This window comes from Scardinius erythrophthalmus (assembly GCF_964197995.2).
Source record: "Scardinius erythrophthalmus genome assembly, chromosome: 3".
NCBI lineage: Eukaryota > Metazoa > Chordata > Actinopteri > Cypriniformes > Leuciscidae > Scardinius > Scardinius erythrophthalmus.
The window spans coordinates 8,950,859-8,972,742 of record NC_138223.1 but is presented as its reverse complement, the minus strand read 5'-3'; the positions used below and the strand labels follow the sequence as shown (position 1 = coordinate 8,972,742).

General features: G+C 46.1%; 2 protein-coding genes across 3 annotated transcripts in view; one reads left to right on the top strand and one right to left on the bottom strand.

Annotated features, from left to right (window-relative positions):
* The first annotated feature begins 702 nt into the window (after positions 1 to 702).
* LOC308687442 (interferon-induced protein 44-like) overlaps positions 703 to 21,884 on the top strand; it is a 31,526-nt gene continuing 10,344 nt past the window's right edge. The window contains exons 1-2 of one of the 2 annotated variants that reach the window (XM_081359997.1): positions 703 to 738; positions 21,620 to 21,685. The gene's annotated coding sequence lies outside the window, so the exon portion shown is untranslated. The remainder of the gene's footprint in view (positions 739 to 21,619; positions 21,686 to 21,884) is intronic. The other variant, XM_081359998.1, reaches the window with a different exon arrangement.
* Positions 2,487 to 4,655, bottom strand: LOC308688169 (uncharacterized protein). The gene is made up of 2 exons (XM_081361088.1): positions 3,828 to 4,655; positions 2,487 to 2,954 (listed from the first exon to the last, which is right to left on the bottom strand). Exon 1 carries the CDS (start codon positions 4,588 to 4,590, stop codon positions 4,006 to 4,008), a length of 585 nt encoding a protein of 194 aa, XP_081217214.1. The 5' UTR covers positions 4,591 to 4,655; the 3' UTR covers positions 2,487 to 2,954; positions 3,828 to 4,005.

Below are 21,884 nucleotides of genomic sequence, written 5' to 3'. Positions count from 1 at the left end.
CATTAAACCAATGACTGCAATGAAATTAAGACCATTTTACCAATCGCACTGTGACCCTTAAAATGATACCAAACATGAAAAGGAAAAACAACATATTCACAAGATACATCATATGTGCTATATAGACATTCTTAATGAACTTGAGGAGAGAGAGGGGGGATGAGTTGAAGGCAAACAAGGGGACAAGGAGATAAGTTTGGGCAGGACAAGGTTCTGTGCTCTGTCTTTGCTATCTGCTGTCCAGGGTGCATTTTATGGCTTTATTGCAGGGTGCATTTTGTTTTAGCAGGAAAATCAGTTCTTACAATGACTCAAGACATTTTGTTATGATCCAAAACAGAAACACCGGCCTCGCGCCGTTCTCCCACGGCCCTCGGCCTCGTCCTGCTCACCATAAATATGTAATTTGACCAGTCACACCTTCTTCTTGAGCCATCAATGTGGCAATATTTGTTTTTTAATTAATTCTATAGAATTCCAAGCACCACAGAAGTGCTCGTCCCCACAGTCGTAGAGAGTGAAAGTGCTTTATTTTGAGATCAAAAACAGGTTTTTCTACCATTTAAAATACAATATGTATACATACATAACTATCAAATATCCCTGGTCCCCTGGAGTTGTGTCACTGGTGTTACCGTTTAACAAAAATCTCTTATTTTGAAATAAAAATCACACTAATGACATCACTTGACTTCCTTCTTTCTATTTCCTGAAGATCAATGAAGAAAGGCCCATGCAGTAAGTTCACTGTCTCTTTTCAGTTATCAGAAATTTTCTCATTTATCTCATGATTTCAAATAAAGCTTTTAGTTGAATTTAATGGTATGACCTACTTTAGTATTAGGGAATTGTAAAAAAAATGTGTGTATATATATATATATATATATATATATATATATATATATATATATATATATATATATATATATATATATATATAAACAAATGGATTAAACTACTTAATTTAGTGAGTTTGACAAAATGTAGTTTGACACCTTGCAGAAGCCATTTTGTAAAATGCATTTTTCATGAAAATTGTCTGTGCCACCTACAGTATATGGGTAACAACAGTGAAGATCAGTAACACCAGTGGCTGCCGTTTATGGATAAACTTTATTCAAAGCTATTCATTTAGTTCTTTTGGATAAAATAGCACTAAGTTTTCGTGATTCTAACTTTTCTTTATCATTGTTAATCCTGCTTTGCCTGACCAAAGGAGGATTAACAATGATAAAGCAAAGTTAGAATATGGCTAAATTGAGTGCAGCTGAGAAGCAGCGACTTTACAGACAGTGTAAAGAATGCTGATCCTGAACACAGAGCAGAATACTTGCAGAAAAGGAAACAGAGCCAGAAACATTGACACAAAAAAGAGAAAGAGAATAAGCGATTTAAGTGAAAGGGAGAGGAGAAGTGAATGTAAGGCATGGAGGATCCGTCAGAAAAGATGCAAATAACCTAGCATTTCAAGGGACAAACTGAACTGTTACAAATACAGAAATTGATAGTGAAACTGTGAAACATAGTTATAAAAGTGCATAGCATACAATACCACCAAACACACACACATAATAATAATAATTATTACACACGCTGACACACACATACATTTTAGTTGTTTTCTAAAGTTAAATGGGTTTTTAAAATGTTGTTATTAGTTTTTTTTACTAACTGCTTTCACTAAGTATCAATGATAGTCTTTGATTGTATGCCTAATGTAACAATTTAGTCTCATCTACTTATAGTATTATATTATAGTTTTGTAGTATAAGAAATGTGCAATTAAATAGAAAAGAAAATCATAATTTTAGAAAAACTACTTTGACCATTTTCGATTGTGGTAAAGTATTGCTATATGGCAACATTTCCCTAAGTATACTCCCCTCCAAAAATATATTTATAAAACATTTGATTTGTATGATTGAAGCTATTTCATGTTATAAAAACTTATTTGAAAAAAATATTTTATGGTTAGAACATAATGCATACCATGCGGGTTAAAGGATTGCATCATTACTTGTTTAGAGCTGTTTTTCAAATATTTTCATTGTTATAGCAAATACATGGTTACGCAAATGAACTAACATCATTCAATCACACTTAACACACTGATAAAAATAAATAAAACAATCTTGTTATTTGTTGCATTATCATTATTTTTCTGCAACTCTGACTACATCTGAAGCAGACAACAACATCCAAAAAAAAAAAAAAGCTGCAAGCAGCAATTATCGGGGCCAAGCACAAAAGGGAATAATGTGACATGCAAGTGTCACAGACCGGAGTGGCCGACCCACCACCACCCCTAATGGGCGTGTCACCTCGAGGAGCAAACCAGTGAAAAGGCGGGACAACAAAGTTAAAAGAATAATAGTCTTTGCTTTATTAAGTTAAGAGCAAGAATATTAAGAGTCAATCGGCGTATCTTCTCTAGGCTTCAAGTGAGAGGAGGTGTCACGGAATAGTTGAACATGAGACGAGGATTCAAATGCAGAGGAAATTTATTAGACACTGGCAGACAAGATACAAAAACTCCGGTAGCAAGCAGGAAGGAAACACCAGGAACAGGTAACTTGGACAACGAACCAGCACAGGACTACAAACACAGGGAGGCTAAATAGGGGAACAAACAAAGGAGGGTAACGAGAAAGACAGGTGGGACAAATTAACCAATAATCAGATAACAAGATGGGAGGGGCTAGACAATAGATAGGAGAGCACATGGTACAAAACAACAAAACACCCATGTGCAGCACAAGACAGGACAGGCATGTGACATCCTCCCTCCCTACGGAGTGGCTACCAGACGCTCTATAAGACGAGGGCGGGACGGGAGGGACAAAACATTTGGGACGCCAGAGCGGCCCACAGGGTTCGGGAGGCCACGGCGGAGACGACCCCTCGCGCGGCCACGGCGGAGACGACCCCTCGCGCGGCCACGGCGGAGACGACCCCTCGCGCGGCCACGGCGGAGACGACCCCTCGCGCGGCCACGGCGGAGACGACCCCTCGCGCGGCCACGGCGGAGACGACCCCTCGCGCGGCCACGGCGGAGACGACCCCTCGCGCGGCCACGGCACTGGAACAGACACCAAAGGCTCAGGAACAGGAACAGACACCACCGGCTCAGGAACAGGAACAGACACCACCGGCTCAGGAACTGGAACAGACACCACCGGCTCAGGAACTGGAACAGACACCACCGGCTCAGGAACAGACACCACCGGCTCAGGAACAGGAACAGACACCACCGGCTCAGGAACAGGAACAGACACCACCGGCTCAGGAACTGGAACAGACACCACCGGCTCAGGAACTGGAACAGACACCACCGGCTCAGGAACTGGAACAGACACCACCGGCTCAGGAACTGGAACAGACACCAAAGGCTCAGGAACAGGAACAGACACCACCGGCTCAGGAACAGGAACAGACACCACCGGCTCAGGAACTGGAACAGACACCACCGGCTCAGGAACTGGAACAGACACCACCGGCTCAGGAACAGACACCACCGGCTCAGGAACAGGAACAGACACCACCGGCTCAGGAACAGGAACAGACACCACCGGCTCAGGAACTGGAACAGACACCACCGGCTCAGGAACTGGAACAGACACCACCGGCTCAGGAACTGGAACAGACACCACCGGCTCAGGAACTGGAACAGACACCAAAGGCTCAGGAACAGGAACAGACACCACCGGCTCAGGAACAGGAACAGACACCACCGGCTCAGGAACTGGAACAGACACCACCGGCTCAGGAACTGGAACAGACACCACCGGCTCAGGAACAGACACCACCGGCTCAGGAACAGACACCACCGGCTCAGGAACTGGAACAGACACCACCGGCTCAGGAACTGGAACAGACACCACCGGCTCAGGAACTGGAACAGACACCACCGGCTCAGGAACAGACACAGGCTCAGGCTCAGGAACAGACACAGCCAGCCCCTGAACTGGAACAGACACCACCGGCTCAGGAACCAACACCACCGGCTCAGGAACCGACACCACCGGCGGCCATCTTGTCTGAAGACACAGGTTCGGCAGCTGTTATCTTCTCCGAAGACACAGGCTCGGCAGACGTGACGTGAACAGTCTCTGTGGCGGCCATCTTGTCCGAAGACACAGGCTCGGCAGACGTGACGTGAACAGTCTCTGGATCAGCAGACGTGATGGATCGCTGGGGTGGCGCAGGCAGTGCGAGCAGCTCGGGCGGGGCCGGCAGAGCAGGACGCCTGGGCGGTGCAGGCAAAGCAAGACGCCTGGGCGGCGCGGGCAGAACAAGACGCCTGGGTGGTGCGTCAGGGACGGCAGTCACCTCCGGGATGGTCTCCGTGTTATGAGCCACCGGACTCGGGATCACCGGACTCGGGACCACCGGACTCGGGACCACCTGAACTGGGACCACCGGACTCGGTACCACCGGGACAGTCACGGAGGGAGTCTTCCTTCTCCTCCTCCGTTTCGGAACCACCGGAACGCGGACCACCAGACTCGGGACCACCGGAACTGGGACCCCCGGAACTGGGACCACTTCCCTGGCAATTCTCTCCCGATAGCGAATGAAACCATCCACCATCGCCCCAAAACTGACCCAATCAAATGCCTCTCTGCTGAGTCCTCATGGGGCTGGTTCGTTCTGTCACGGAATAGTTGAACATGAGACGAGGATTCAAATGCAGAGGAAATTTATTAGACACTGGCAGACAAGATACAAAAACTCCGGTAGCAAGCAGGAAGGAAACACCAGGAACAGGTAACTTGGACAACGAACCAGCACAGGACTACAAACACAGGGAGGCTAAATAGGGGAACAAACAAAGGAGGGTAACGAGAAAGACAGGTGGGACAAATTAACCAATAATCAGATAACAAGATGGGAGGGGCTAGACAATAGACAGGAGAGCACATGGCACAAAACAACAAAACACCCATGTGCAGCACAAGACAGGACAGGCATGTGACAGGAGGGGCAGATAACGTATAATGGTTCCTCTTCAGCGAATGCTGGACTCTAGACAGATGGCCGCTCAGACAGCAGAGCTTCACAACGGAACAACGTGGACCAGGTAGGTTCTCGGACAGCAGAGCTTCACAGTGGAGCAGCAAGGGCCAGGTAGGAGGCAGGTAGCAGGCTTTCTCTTATCACAGGACAGCATCAGATAACTGAGTGTCACCTTTCTTTCACAGGGCAGCAGCAGGCAGAATACAGCAGCAGATAACAGGATCTCTCTGTTCACAGAACAGCAACGTCGAGTATAGAATCCAACAGTTAGTAACAGAGTCTTCTCTTACCACAGGACAGCAATGGCAGAATGCGGCGGCAGATAACAGAATCTCTCTGTTCACAGAACAGCAATGGTGAGTACAGAATCCAGCAGTTAGTAACTGAGTCTTCTCTCCAGCTCTGAACATCAGAGGGTCAGTAACAACTCACAACTTCACATTCGCTCGCCGGCTCAATGGTTCCTCCAGCTCTGAACATCAGAGGGTCAGTAACAGCTCATAGCTTCACATTCACTCACCAGCTCAACGGTTCCTCCAGCTCTGGACATCAGAGGGTCAGTAGAGCTTCACAGTGGAGCAGCAAGGGCCAAGAAGGTGGCAGATAGCGGGCTTTCTCTTATCACAGGACAGCATCAGACAACTGAGTGTCACCTTTCTTTCACAGGGCAGCAGCAGGCAGAATTTAGCGGCGGATAGCAGGTTCGCTCCGTATAACACCTCTTCAATAGGCATGGAGTCATTTAAACAACATAGCTCAGCAGCCCCGGCATGGGAGAAAGTGATCAGCTGTGATTTGGAGTGGAAAGCAAAACCACAAATCCACACTCACATAAATTCACCAGAACAGTGCAAGAACGCACTCGTGCTCACTTCCACAATTGGACTGCAAAATTGAACAGACTCACGGTGCACCCAAGGCATTCCCCTCATCATCCAGCTGGCATTTCCTTCCCAATGGATCGAATAGACAGGGGCTGCACACGAGTCAGTTTAACACTGTTGTTCACTAGCGTCGAAGAAATCAGAAAGACGTTTTGGTTCATTTCCAGCTTTCAGACACATGACTCAGCCTCCACCATAGAAACTGCAAATCTTTATCTTCTCTTTAGAATTACAAAGGTGGTACTTAACTGTCCAAGGTTGCCACAGTAATAATCAGAAGCCAATAAGGAGAGGAGTCGAAGCTCAGCCAAACTCACAGCGTGTTTTCCACAATCCTCATTATTCATTCAAAGAATATATATAGCTCTTCACCTACTTGAACTGATAGAAGTCTTCACAATCTCTGCCCCACTGCCTGTATTCCTCTGAGTCCACGACGGCGACCTCCTTCTCTCATTCAGAATGGCTTTTATAACCCTCTCTCCTAATACGTGTCCCAATCACGGATCATAATCCCACGCACCGCCACCTGACGCGAGTTTTCTCATCAAGCCTCGCCCGCCGCCATGCTCTTCTCATAGGGAACCGGAACCGTTCTGGTGTTCTGCCGTCATCGTTCCCCAGGGGAACATATCCCAAAAAGAAAAGTTCCGCCAGGCCGCTTGTCACCCCGTGACACAAGCATGGCAGGGAGCTTCAGAAAAACTGCAACAACAAGTAATTAAATATGTTTTTAGATTATTTTAGTTAAAATGACTGAAAAATCTAAAATACAATCATTAATTAATGTGGACATAATTCGAGCATTGGTATCATTGTTCTCAGCATGACCCAAGGAATCTATCAAGACCAGTTTCATTAAAATAAGCAAAAAATCAAAAGTTATTAGCATTTTTCGAAAATGTCATTCTAACGTTTAACCACAAGGTGGAGCTGTCTAGAAGCTTGTGGAGTACCTTAGGGCATGGTCCCAATGACACCACTGTCAATGAATGACACACACCAAAGCTGTGTCCCAATTCAGGGGCTGCATCCATAGACAGTAAAAGAAATGGACATAGCGACCCCATAGACTTCAACGGAGAAAAGTGAAGCAAATTAGAAGCACTCACTTCCTGATGGCTGAGCTTACTGCGGAGACTCAAACTGAGCTTGATGGCGTAGATGTGATGTGAGCAACCTGTCTGACAGTTGTAAGTCTTCTAGTAGCTGTGCCAAGAGAAATCTGAATCATTCCCTACCGAATCTTGCAGAGACGGAGAGCGTGAGTAGGAGCTGTCCATGAGCTAGGAGCAGGAGCAACTTTATGACTCTCTATGGTCTTCTCCCTTGACTTTATCGGACTTTATGCCATCACGATGCTGTTGATGGTAAGTCTTTGGGAAAGCATGACCTGATCGTCAGGTTCCTAAGGGGAGCGAGGAGACTGAATCCTCCTCGCCCACTCTCTATACCCTCTTGGGATTTGTCTCTGGTCCTTTCGGCACTTCAGAGACCACCCTTTGAGCAACACTTAACACGTTCGCTAGGTTTTATAGCCTACGTGTTGAGCCGGTTTCTTCCTGTGTGCTCGCTTCTACCAGCCGGTAACACCGAAGTTCCTGTTCTAGTGTCAGCTTGCTGCGTCACTCCCTTCCTAGAAATGGATACGTGCGCTTTTTGCTCTAGTCGAGTTCCCCACTTGGCGAACCCTGTGAGTTCCTCCGCACCCCTTCGGCAGTCGGACGTTGCGGAGTGTCCGATGCCAGGCCTAGTGCTCGTATGCTTGTGTAACTTGTACTAGGCTGGGTTCCATAAGTGTGATCCCTACGGCGATCCCATATGTGTATTCTTCCACGACCAGCTCCCTGCGGTGAGCCCGTGTCTTTTCCTTGGCAGAGTCTGCTCTGCCGTCACTGTACGGTTTAGTCTAAAAAGTACAATAGTTGCCTCTGAGATTAAGTGGAGTTGAATAACAATCTAAAGTACTTCAAAATTATACTTTAATCCAGAGTAAATGTATGTCGTTACATTCCACCACTTGTTATTTGGAACATAATGTATTGTCACATTAACAAATTGTTGCTAGCTGTGTCCTGGGAGTTGTTCAATGGTTTTTGGTTTTGTCGCCTAGCAACTGGTGACAGCCGTTGTGACGAGAGGCAGTAACATTTGTACTGTAGTCTACTTTATAAAACTTTATATAATTTATATATATATATATATTGTGATGAGGTTCGTCACAAATATGCACGGAAGGAAGAAGACAGGGGTCGGCGTAACTGAAACACTCACTTTATTAGTGCACAGACAGGACAAAACAAAAGGTGCGCACGTAGCGCCTTCACCGTGGCAAACACGGCAGTAACAAAAATAAACAATAAAGACAACGTCCATTCAGCAACAACACAGGTGAGGTTCCAGTCCAAACTCTCTCTCTCATCTCCTCCCAAATGCCGGCTTATATCCGGTCTCTCCACGCCAATCACTGCAATCAGACACAGGTGATCATCATTTTGCACTTGACCTACTTACTCACCGATCGGCCCCCTCCTTTCTCTCCTGCTACAGACTTCGCAAAACCACGCCCCCCTCGCCACATACCCCCACCGCCCGACTCAGGCCGGGGAGCCATCCGGCCTGCAGCCTCCCCCCCCCTCCTCCTGGAGAGGAAGTCAGCCACAACCATCTGTACACCCGGCCTGTGGATCACCTTGAACTTAAAAGGCTGTAAAGCTAGATACCAACGAGTGATCCGCGCGTTGGTATCCTTCATGCGGTGGAGCCACTGCAGGGGAGCGTGATCCGAACAGAGGGTGAACTCCCGTCCCAAGAGGTAATAGCGGAGGGTGAGAACGGCCCATCTGATGGCCAAACACTCCTTCTCTATGGTGCTGTACACCGTCTCTCTCTTAGAGAGCTTCCGACTGATGTACAGCACCGGCCGCTCCTCACCCTCCACCTCCTGGGACAGGACCGCGCCCATCCCCCTGTCCGACGCGTCGGTCTGTAGGATGAAAGGGAGAGAAAAATCAGGGGCATGTAAGAGCGGTCCGCCACATAAAGCAGCCTTTATCTGGGTAAAAGCCCGCTGACACTGCTCCGTCCATTGGACCGTATCTGGTACCTCCTTTTTAGTTAGATCAGTCAGCGGGCTGGCGAGGTCCGAATAATTAGGCACAAACCTTCTGTAATAACCCGCCAGCCCCAGGAACTGTCTAACCTCCTTTTTGGTCTTGGGTCTCGGACAAGTCGCAACCGCTGCTGTCTTATCAATTTGGGGACGCACCTGTCCATGACCCAAGTGGAAGCCCAGATATCTTACTTCCACCCGCCCAATCGCACACTTCTTCGGGTTGGCCGTGAGCCCAGCTCGTCTCAGCGTCTTCAGGACAGCCCGCACTTGCTGCATATGACGCTGCCAGTCACCACTATAGATGATGATATCATCCAAGTAGGCAGCGGCATATGCAGCGTGCGGTCGGAGAATCCTGTCCATCAGACGCTGAAATGTTGCCGGAGCCCCGAACAACCCGAAAGGAAGCGTGACAAATTGGTGTAACCCAAACGGCGTGGTGAAAGCTGTTTTTTTTTTGGATAACGGAGATAAGGGGATCTGCCAATATCCCTTAGTTAAGTCCAATGTCGAATAAAATCGAGCAGTACCCAGCCGATCAAGCAATTCGTCAACCCTTGGCATTGGATAAGCGTCGAACTTCGACACAGCATTCACCTTCCTGTAATCTACACAGAACCGAATCGAGCCGTCCGTTTTAGGAACTAAAACTATCGGGCTCGCCCAGTCACTGTTAGATTCTTCTATTACTCCCAACTCTAGCATCGACTCTAATTCGCTTTGCACAACTTTCTTTTTGTGCTCTGGCAGTCGATACGGCCGGCTGCGAACCACCACGCCCTGCTCTGTCTCAACGTGGTGCTGAATGAGGTCCGTTCGACCAGGCAGGGGCGAGAACACATCAGCAAAATCTGCTTGTAAATTATGCACATCAGTGAGCTGGGATGGTGAGAGGTGGTCTCCCCCAGCGGCCAGGGCGAGAGATTTCGTTTTGACATTCGCCTCTGGACCGAGATCCTCCTCTCCGCTCACCACCATCGCCAGCATCACTGATTCCACCTCAGACCATTTTTTAAGCAGGTTGAGGTGGTAAATTTGATGTGCCCCGCCCCTATCTGTTCGTATTACCTCATAGTTGAGATCTCCAATTCGCCGTGTAACCTCAAAAGGTCCTTGCCACTTTGCGAGTAATTTTGAGCTAGAGGTAGGAAGTAATACAAGCACTTTCTCTCCCGGTGTGAATTGACGCAGTCTAGCCCCCCTGTTGTACAGCCGACTTTGCTTGTCCTGAGCCTGTAACAAATTCTCCCGTGACAGCCGCCCCAAAGTGTGGAGTTTTGTTCTCAGGTCCAGGACATACTGAATTTCATTTTTACTAGCTGAAGGTCCGTCCTCCCAAGTTTCCCTAAGGACATCTAAGACCCCGCGGGGCTGACGTCCATAGAGAAGCTCGAAGGGGGAAAACCCCGTGGAGGCTTGCGGGACCTCCCGTACAGCGAACAAGAGGGGTTCTAACCACCGATCCCAATTTTTGGCGTCTTCTTGTACGAACTTTCGAATCATGGATTTCAAAGTGCGGTTAAATCGTTCGACCAGCCCGTCTGTTTGTGGGTGATAGACACTGGTCCGGATCGATTTAATGCCCAATAATCCGTAAAGTTCGCGTATCGTTCGTGACATAAACGCCGTGCCTTGGTCGGTGAGAATCTCTTTCGGGATTCCCACCCGGGAGATTAATTGAAACAGAGCGCTCGCCACACTATTTGCGGAAATATTGCGAAGCGGAACTGCTTCAGGATATCGCGTTGCGTAGTCCACCAGGACTAAAGCAAAGCGATGTCCCCGTGCTGACCGTTCTAATGGCCCGATGAGGTCCATACCAATTCGTTCGAAGGGGACCTGCATCAACGGAATAGGGCACAATGGTGCTTTTGGGTTGGCCGGTGGATTCACCAACTGACATTCACGACAAGACGCACACCACTTGCGTACATTCTCGTGAATGCCCGGCCAAAAGAACCGGGCCATGAGACGGTTAAGTGTCGCTGTTTGTCCTAAATGCCCTGCCATTGGATTAGAATGAGCCGTCTGGAAAAGCATTTCCCGACGGCTTTTAGGTACCAACAACTGAGTTGTATCTTGCTTTGATTGGGCATCTTGGGTTACCCGATACAACTTATCTTTTAGGATTGCAAAATACGGATAGGTGAGGGGTTGGTCCGTGTGGAGAAGCTGGCCGTCGATAGAGCGAACCTGATCAAAGGCATGTTTTAGCGTGTCATCCTGGGACTGTTCCAGGGGAAAATCATCGCGCTCTGTGAGGATGGTTCTCTCCAGAGCACTCCGTTCCCCTGAACCAGTACCCAGAGGTTCCGGATCAGCTTCTCCCAACTGAGCAATCGCCACCTTCCTCTTATCCTTTTTTACCCAAGAAGCATCCGCACATAAATGACCCAATAACTCATTAAACGCTGGCCAATCTGTCCCCAAAATCAGCGGATGCCGGAGGTGCGGGTTAATTGCCACCTCCACACTATGCTTTTGCCCCCTAAATTGAATATCCACAGGCATTAACGGATAATTCACCACTTCCCCGTGCACACACCGTACCTTAACCATGCGGCCATTATCCAATGCTTTAGGCTGAATCAGGCTTTGGTGGACCGAGGTTTGGTTACAGCCTGAATCCACCAGAGCCTGAAAAGTACCCCCCTTTATACTCACAGGTATTTGGTACAGGCCAGCTTGATCGGGGGCAGCTTGTGGCGCGTCGGGGACCCGGATCAGTGTCCCCACCTCCATCACCGGACACCGATCGATGAAATGACTCGGGTCCCCGCAGCGCCAACAAGCCGGCCCGGGCCTCCCCGCCGCTCCAGTGGCAGGAAGCGGGTCAAGGGACTGGCGTGGAGAGAGCGGTAGGGCAGCTTGGGGTGAGAATCCCCCCCTTGATGGGCCCCCTCCCCGGGGAAGAGGCCTGGGGGCAGGTACCGGCTCCGCTGCACCCCCTGTCCTCCACCTTGGAGCCGGCCTCGGCGGCAGATTCCCCCGGTACCTGGGAAGGGGAGAGGGCTTAGAGGGGGGGGGAGAAAGAGAGAGAGAGAGAGAAGCCGATGGTAGAGAGGCGCCGACCCCCGGGCACGCCACCATTTGGTCCTCCGCCAGCTGGATGGCCTGGTTCAGCGACGTCGGGCGGTGGCACTGGACCCACTGCGCGGTCCTTGTCGGCAACCGCGCCACGAATTGCTCCAGCACCACACGATCGATCGGCCATCAGCCACTTGCGGCACGAGTCCCGGAGCTGCTGGGCCATGATGAAGGGTCGGCCAGACTGCTCGAGGTCCAATGTCCTGAACCTCTGGCGATGTTGTTCCGGAGTCCGGCCAACCCGCTGTAGAATGGCCCGCTTGAGGTCCTGATAGACCAGGAGATTCTGGACTGGCAGTTGGTGTGCGGCTACCTGCGCCTCTCCGGAGAGCAGGGGTATCAGCCGCATTGGCCAGTCCGTAGAGGGCCATCCCCGGTCCTCAGCCGACCTCTCAAATAGCTCTAGGAAAGCTTCCGGATCGTCTTCCGGGCCCATCTTATTGAGAGGTATCGGCGAGGACGAGTCTTTGTATGTTGGGGGGACGGCCCTAACCTCCCGGTCTATCCAGCTCCGGAACAGCTCGCGGTCTTCATGCTGGCCTCGGAGGAGCGCCTCGAACCGTTTGTCCTGCTCCTCCTTTATGGCCAGCAGATGTTGATGGTGTTCTTGGTGAAGACCAGCGAGTGATTGAATGATGTCCGCAAATGGCGTACCTGGCGGAGTCTGCATGGCGGCGGCGATCTTCTTCCCTCCCGGGTTTCGGCACCAGTGTGATGAGGTTCGTCACAAATATGCACGGAAGGAAGAAGACAGGGGTCGGCGTAACTGAAACACTCACTTTATTAGTGCACAGACAGGACAAAACAAAAGGTGCGCACGTAGCGCCTTCACCGTGGCAAACACGGCAGTGACAAAAATAAACAATAAAGACAACGTCCATTCAGCAACAACACAGGTGAGGTTCCAGTCCAAACTCTCTCTCTCATCTCCTCCCAAATGCCGGCTTATATCCGGTCTCTCCACGCCAATCACTGCAATCAGACACAGGTGATCATCATTTTGCACTTGACCTACTTACTCACCGATCGGCCCCCTCCTTTCTCTCCTGCTACAGACTTCGCAAAACCACGCCCCCCTCGCCACATATATATATATTTATAACTGCCTAAAAACAAAACAATGTTGAAAAATGTTGAATAAAGAGTATTTACTAGCCTATGCAAAATCACATACTGGTAACATATAAGTCAACATTTTAACCTTTATTGTATTTTTTATTTTATTTTTCATTAGATACATTAGATTACTCGATTTAATCGAAATCCAATACTTAAATTTAAAAGTGTAATCTGGCCATTTCGTCTCCGGCGCGCAACGAATTCTGGGGTAGGCTAGACTGCGAAGGATCATTCTGATGTATCCTGCATTCACGGGAAAAGAAGGACGCATTTTGAAGGAGCCTTCGAAGTACCTTCGAATTAGGACAGCCTTCGCCGCTCCACGATGACGCAGTTGGCTATACTTTCCCCTTTAAACGAGTCTCGGTGCATCCTTCGAAGGCCACGTCGGCCATGCACTTTGAAGGAGCCGGCCTTCAAAGGATGCAGCCCCTGAATTGGGACACAGCTCAAGTTTCATAATGATGCATTCAGAAAGTACAGCATTTTAGGACAAAATTCAAAAATGGCCGATGCCCACAATAGTCAATATGGGAATATTGGGAATCATTCTACTCAGCATAATGCACTGAATCAGAAGTGACCAAAATATTGGGCAAACCATTCAAAAGTTATAAGCCAAAAAGAAAATTTTTCATATCTCCTGACCAGTAGGTGGCGCTGTGCTGAAACCCTGCATGTAGCCTCAGGTCATGCTTAGAATGACATGTACCAAGTTTGGTCTGAATACGCTAAAGCGTTTTGGAGAATATAGCCTTGCATCCAATTTAGCATGCTTTCGTCAAATTCGTTTGTGCGTTATTTGAGAATGGTTAAGTTTATCAAAAAGCTTTTGATCATTTTTTTGCCAGCATGGTCTGAAGATGATCTGATAAAATTTCCGTGAAAATTGGACAAACCGTCTAGGAGTTCGAAAAAGTAGAAAAAACATGGACTGTGTGAATGGCCACTTTTGGTAAAAAAAAAATTATTAGCATAAATGTATGTGAAATTTTGAACAGGCAGATTGGACTGGATTGTGGATTGTGACATTGGACTACCATCCCTCAAAGTTAGGGAAATCCTTGGAAATTCTGACAGTAGGGTTTGTATTGAACCCCTAAAAAAGAGACAGAGAAAGAAGCAGAGCACACAGCACAGCAGAATTAATTCAAAGAGGGAAAGTGAAAAAGCGGGCTCCCCTGCACTATAGAGCACGGCATCTCGTCCTCTCATCCAACCCTTCAAAAGGATACAAGCCCGACCTCTCACGCTCTCCCTCCCTTAGTAGCTGCGTGCAGAGCATGGAGACTGCAGCTAAGGTTCTAAGCATGGACCCTTGATCTCTATATGTGCAAAGCTCCCCGTCTGGAGCGGCGATCTGCCATGTACAAAGCACAGATCACTTCAACTCCTCATTCACACGGTAAGCTTCCCCTGTCTCAGAGCAGCGGCCTGTCGTGTCCAGAAGACAAATTCTCTGAACTCACACGATTCAAACAGCCCCCTGTCTCAGTGCAGTGGTCTGTCGTGGTCAGAAGACGAATTCCTGGCACTCATGCGACAGAAGCCCGCCCCCTGTCTCAGTGCATTGGTCTGTCATGGACAGCAGACAAAAAGCTTGCCACTTACACGATATAACAGCCCACTGTCTCAGAGCAGCGGTATGCCGTGTTCAGAGCATGGAAAAGCTACAGTCGCTCACTCTTCACACACCATGAGTAGCCCCCTGCCTCAGAGCAGCAGTCTGCCGTGCACAAATCTCAGGGATGTGACCTGCCTAGTGAACGAAGCGATTCGATCACTCACCTACTCATAAGCAGTAAAGCAGCCCCCCGCCTCAGAACGCCGGTCAGCTGTCTTTAAACCTTTTACACGTAAGTTTAAAATATTCTGGCTGACCCCCCAGCGTGAGTTTTTAAAGGCGAAAAATTTAGAACTTGTCACTTTATGGTTTCCATGGTGACGCGTCATTGATTTTCACGTGACACACCGCAGCAGCAACAGCGCTGAATGAATGATGATCTGCTTTTATGTAATTTTTCCTTTTTTATTCAAAATATTCACAAATTTGTTAGCCATGGCATGAAATATCTGACATTTCGATTGTCAAATATATGCAACTGGAAGTGTTTTGTTGTTTAAACACCTTTATAACGATCGTTAGTTGAGCTGTATGCGCGATGGGCGCCGCCATGTTAGTTTGTGCCGCAGACGCAATTCAGAGAATTGTATCTGTTGGATGAATGTAAATTCATCCACTTCTCCCGAAATACATAAAATAAGTGGCTGGTGAACTGGGAGAAGAATAGAGTAAACTTTAAAGTTACTTACACAACGTGTATCTGATATGAATAAAACGTGTCTAATTATAATGGAAAGGATTATTTTATTGCCTCTTCCATAGACATCAGTATGTATTTTACAAACTCTAAATGTATTGTTTTTTTAGTTCTTATGTGAATTTATATGTCTGAAACCTAAAATAAACATTATGTGGTTGAAAACACTGAAAAGTTGTGATATATGACAGCTCTGAGCACCCCTGTCTCTGGCTCAGCGCGCGAAAGCACATTTGAATTTAGCAGTTGATCACGTGATGCACTGACCGTTCTAATCACACCGGTGTGATCGTACGCTCCAGGGACCAGCCTAGACTGATCACACCGGTGTGATCGTACGTGCTAAAGGGTTAAAGCAGGAAACTTCGGCCGCTCGCTCACTATTATGCAGTTCCCCGCCTCAGAGCGGTGATCTGTCGTGTATGGAGTACAGAGTGTTCCAGCCACTCACTCGCTTGTGCAATATAAGCAGCCCCCCGTCTCAAAGCGGCAGTCTGTCCTAAATAAAATGCTCCAGCCGCTTGCTGCCACGCCTTCTGTGTTAACACCAGCTTTGCCGCTGTCTTCTCATATGGGTGTGAAGTACTGCTTACATTAGCCATTATGCGTGCTGGCGTGGCCGCTGTCCATCATCTTCTACGATAGGCACTGGCTGTGCTGCTGCTTTTGTGAGGAAGTGGGCTGCGGATGCTACTGCTACTTGCACTGGTGTTGTGCTATTCTATGCCTTTCGATGTTAAACACCGGCTGTCCGTTGGTTTTCATGAAAGGGGGTAGTGTCACTTACACTGGTCACCTTACACTCTGGCACTGATGCCAGTCATAGCCTCATGTGATGATACACTGGCTGTACCACTTTTTTAATGCTATGTCTCTCTGCCTCGCTCTATGCGACGGTCATCTAGCCCCGCATCAGCCCCTTGCATAGGGCTGAGTCAGCTATGAATCCAGAGAACGATCATGGCTGAAACACTGCCCTTTGTATCAAAACTAGTTGCCTTTGAGCAATGACTGTTCCGTTGTGTGGTGTGACAGCTGTAAGATGGAACACAGGAAGTTCTCTATATTGGATCTCTTTCTCTGGCAAGATAAAGTTCCAAATAAAGGCAAAAGTGCTTCTGTCCCTGACGGATTGTATAGAGGCGTGACATGGCCTTCCAGGGACTCCAGAGAGTGCACTATTAACTGCTCGCACTGAAACAGATCCTCCCGTAGGCTGGCCAGAGGGCTGTTTAGTGTATCTCAAGAACACTTGCCTCTATGTTCAGAGCATCACGAGTGTAATAAGAGTGATATTGTTTTGTGGTGGGCTTGTCCTCGCAAAACGCTTTTGCTAGTGTCTAGTGCTAGTGTCTGCTTACTGCCGCATGCATTATTTGGTCACCAGCACACACTGTACGGTGCGGTGCTCACACCGTGGATGTCACAAATCCCGGGATGAATGTTACTAGGGGATAGTGCCGTCGCCTATCCATGTGTCTGTGGTGCGGACTAGCTGCTGTTTTACGAGTTCACACTTACACTTATGTCAGACAGAATAAATGGTATGCGTATTTGGGTTTGCTGTCCAAGGACAGGGCTCCTAGCTCAGTATTCAGCCCGAACCCAGAGTACTCCCCCCGTATTCCTGGCTGTGGAAGGAATAAGCCAAGAGTGAGGAATCGGAGTGATGGAGGGATGCTGAAAAACTGTTGAGGAATATAGGTCGACTGAGTGAATATATATGCTTCCTCTCATGCTGATAGGATAGACATGGTAATTGTTGATGATGAGTTGATTGGATTATTTGAGGAAAGACACAGGAAGCTGCTACCACTAAAGGATACAACTCGAACAGCACTGAGCATGTTAGTGACTGCGATGAGTCTAACAGCTGGGCAGGCCATGTGGACACGAACCAACGGCCTTGGTAGAATCTCCCCAAACCGATGGAGGAAGCTGTGTCGGTAAACACTTTGAATATCCACGGGGAGAGAAATCAGATTATTATAGAAAAAGGACAGACCGTTCCATTGTTTAAGGAAGGTTATCCATAAACTGAACTTGTTGCAACATGACTAGTTAGGGAGATTTGGTCCTCTAGCGCGTGAACTGAAGACGCGAGGAAGAGGAGATGTAAGATGAAAGGGCAGCCTTGAGGGATAATGCGCATCGCAAAGTTTAAGTGGCCGAGCAGAGATGGTAGCTCGCGTTTAGAACCAATTTGGATTTTCTAGGAGGGTGGATGAAACCAGAATAATCCTGTCGATTTTTTTCCTTGGGCAGTGAGGCGTGAAAGTTAACTGTGTCCAATTTAATGCCCAGAAATTCTATGGACTTGGCTGGACCCATGGTTTTGTCTTGGGCGACTGGAATCCCGAGCTCAGATGCGCAGCTGAGATGGAGTCGGGCAGTGAGATGAATAGGAAATCATCTAACAGGTGGATTAAGTAGGTAAGTAGGGAATTGAGTAGTTAATGAAAAAAAGAATCCAACAAATAGCTTCTGATAGCATATCGAAAATCTTGCGGGTGCTTTTGCAGCCAAAATTTAAACGGATGGCAAAGTAAAAATGTTCATGCCAGCGTACGCCGAACAAATGCCATTAATCTGGGTGGATGGGCATCACTTTAATTGCAGAAGTGATGTCAACTTTAGCGAGCCAAGTGCCTCGACCCTCATCTTTAATCAAGTTTATAGCTTGGTCATTGTTGTGGTAATGAAGAGAAAATTGTTCAAGCGAGATAAGGCTATTTATGCTTGGAAACGGGGAATTGTGCGGAGCTGAGAGATCGATTATTAAGTGCTTTTTGCCTGAATTTTTACTGGTAGCCACTCCAATGGGGCTGATGCGGAAACACTCGAAAGGGGGAATGTCAACAGGACCGATCATAAAGTCTGATTCGATTTATTTTTTTATTAGAATTTCGACTGTGTCAGGTTCAGCGAGAGCGGACTGGAGATTGTCACATATGATACTGTGAGTGGGGAGGTTTTCAACACTGGTTTTGAAACCGTGCTCAAGACCAGAAAGTAAATAGTCAGTAAAGTTAGTGTTAGGGTGGTGAGACAATTCAGTAGACAGACAAGAAATATTCACAGGAGTTAACAGGTCATTTTTTTTATCTTTATTTACGGACTTTTTTACAGGGCATATTGTGCGAGAGTGATGCCACAATAGCTGCAAATGTGTAAATAACTTCAGCGCTGCTGTGAGCATCATCCTGAGTTGAAGTTATTACAAACTTGATTGTTGGATGAGAAGGTAGTTTTTCTTCTTTTGGAATCTATGGTTGAGTTGTTCAAATTGATGTTTGCTGGCCGCGGGACATAACTGGTTGATTTTGCTGTTGGTGAATCTGGGCAGGGAGGATATGAAGGGTCAATCAAAGGACAAGCTGTGGTGGAATGAGAAACGCGAGCTCTGCGATTATTGCAAGATAGTCGTTTAGTTCTCAAATATACCGGCTGAAAGCAAAAGAAAATTCAGAAAACAAAAATGAATTATGAACTGTATTTTTGAGAGTGACTGCAAAATTGCTGCAGTCGATTTGGTGATTTAAGACAGAGGGAGGAAGTAATGATAGAAGTGAAGATAAATCGATGTTCGCACCTGTGAGGATCTGCGCTCTGGTGTTGCTGGTACCAGGGTCGGTTCCACAGCTGTAGCGTTCGGCAGGCCTTGTAACACCATAGCAATGACCCAGAATACCTTAGCAACTGCCCTGAACACCCTAGCAACGCCTAGAAATGACCTAGCAACCACCCAAAATACCCTAGCAACCACCTAGCAACACAATAGAAACCCCCCCAGAACACCCTAGCAACCAGCTAGAAACGCCCTACCAACCACCCAAAATACCCTAGCAATCACCTAGCAACACCATAGCAACCACCCAAAATACCCTAGCAATCACCTAGCAACACCATAGCAACCACCCAGAACACCACAGCAACCGCCTAGCAACACCATAGCAACCACCCAGAACACCACAGCAACCGCCTAGCAACACCATAGCAACCACCCAGATGGGTAGTTTCTTTCTAACTAATCTTTCTTTCTAACTAATCTATCTTTCTTTCTAACTAATCTTTCTTTCTAACTAATCTTTCTTTATTTCTTTAACTAATATATCTTTCTTACTTTCTAACTAATCTATCTTTCTTACTTTCTAATCTTTCTTTCTAACTAATCTTTCTTTTTTCTTCTTTCTAACTAATCTATCTTTCTTTCTAACTAATCTTTCTTTCTAACTAATCTATCTTTCTTTCTAACTAATCTTTCTTTCTAACTAATCTTTCTTTATTTATTTCTCTAACTAATATATCTTTCTTTCTAACTAATCTATCTTTCTTTCTTTCTAATCTTTCTTTCTAACTAATCTTTCTTTATTTTTTCTTTCTTTCTAACTAATCTATCTTTCTTTCTTACTAATCTTTCTTTCTTTCTAACTAATCTTTCTTTCTTTCTAACTAATCTTTCTTTCTAACTAATCTTTCTTTATTGTTTCTTTCTTTCTAACTAATCTATATTTCTTTATTTCTAACTAATCTTTCTTTCTTTCTAACTAATCTTTCTTTCTTTCTTTTTTCTTTCTAACTAATCTATCTTTCTTTCTAACTAATCTTTCTAACTAATCTATCTTTCTTTCTAACTAATCTTTCTTTCTAACTAATCTCTTTATTTCTTTCTCTAACTAATATATCTTTCTTTCTTTCTAACTAATCTATCTTTCTTTCTTTCTAATCTTTCTTTCTAACTAATCTTTCTTTATTTTTTCTTTCTAACTAATCTATCTTTCTTTCTTACTAATCTTTCTTTCTTTCTTTCTAACTAATCTTTCTTTCTTTCTTTCTTTCTTTCTTTCTTTCTTTCTTTCTTTCTAACTAATCTTTCTTTCTTTCTACCTACTCTTTCTTTTTTCTTTCTTTCTTTCTGTTTCTTTGTTTGTTTGTTTGTTTGTTTCTTTCTTTCTTTTTTCTTTCTACCTAATCTTTCTTTTTTCTTTCTTTCTTTCTTTCTTTCTTAGAAACCACATAGCAACACACTGGCAACCACCCAGAGTACATAGCAACCACACAGAACACCCTAGCAACCACACAGAACACCCTAGCAACAGCATACGCTGATTTCACGCAGCCGCCATTTTGAAATCGAAAGTGAGGCTCCGGTGGGAAGAACTCCGGAAGTAAAGATAAACAACAATGCCTTGGACTACCAACCTGAAGCTGCTGCCGCGATTTACACTATTGGATGTTAATATCCAATATAGGATATGTATATAGTTCATTCCTGCTTCTTCTTTTACTTTCTGAATAATATATATTATAAAATTATTTTATTTATAAATGAATTTCACTGTATATACTCTAAAGTATGAAAGAAATGTATGTACAGTTTTAGAATTGACACAACATTATTAAACACAACAATACGCCATCGAATTCACGACTCTCTTGTGATTAAAGGCGACACTTCAGGTTTTCTTCCCACCGGAGCCTCGCTTTCGATTTCAAAATAACGGCTGTGTGAAATCAGGGTATAGCAACCACCAAAAACACCATAGCAACCATAGAGTACCTTAGCAACCGCATAGCAACACCTTAGCAACCATCCAGAGTACCCTAGCAACAGCATATAAACCACCCAGAGTACCCTAGCAACCACCTAACAACCACACAGAACACCCTAGCAACAGCATAGCAACCACCCAAAACACCATAGCAACCAACCTGAGTACCTTAGCAACCGTATAGCAACACCCTAGAAACCACCACAAGTACCTTAGCAAACACCCCAAACACCCTAGCAACCACATAGAAACACCCTAGCAACCACCCAGACTACCTTAGCAACCGCATATCAACACTCTGACAACCACCTACTACTTTAAACTTCAAACTTTAAACTTCAAACTACTTAAAGCTTTTAAAACTTCTTCAAACTATCTGGTCCAGCTTTCTCAAACTAACTTAAAGTTCTCGACAAACTTTTTAATCTAACCTAGTTCATAACTCCTCTTTGATTCTGACCAATGTTAAAGCAAACAATGAGAAGCAGTTAATTTCAAAACTGAAAGTAACCACTATGAATTCAGTCAGTTACAGGTGAGGTTCCTGAAACAGAGAACAAAGGCGTCATACACTGTCAGACTGACTAAAAGGTAGGACTCATTTCACCTTTTCTCAAAAAAATTAATTGTAATCGTTCTATGGTGGGTACAGTAGTTTACTATATACCACCCATATACCAAGTATCTGTCCCTCTGTGGAAACTTAAAATATGCAATAGACTTAGTGCTATTTTACAAAAAGGATGAGTTGGATAATACTACCTTAGCAACCGCATATCAACACTCTGAC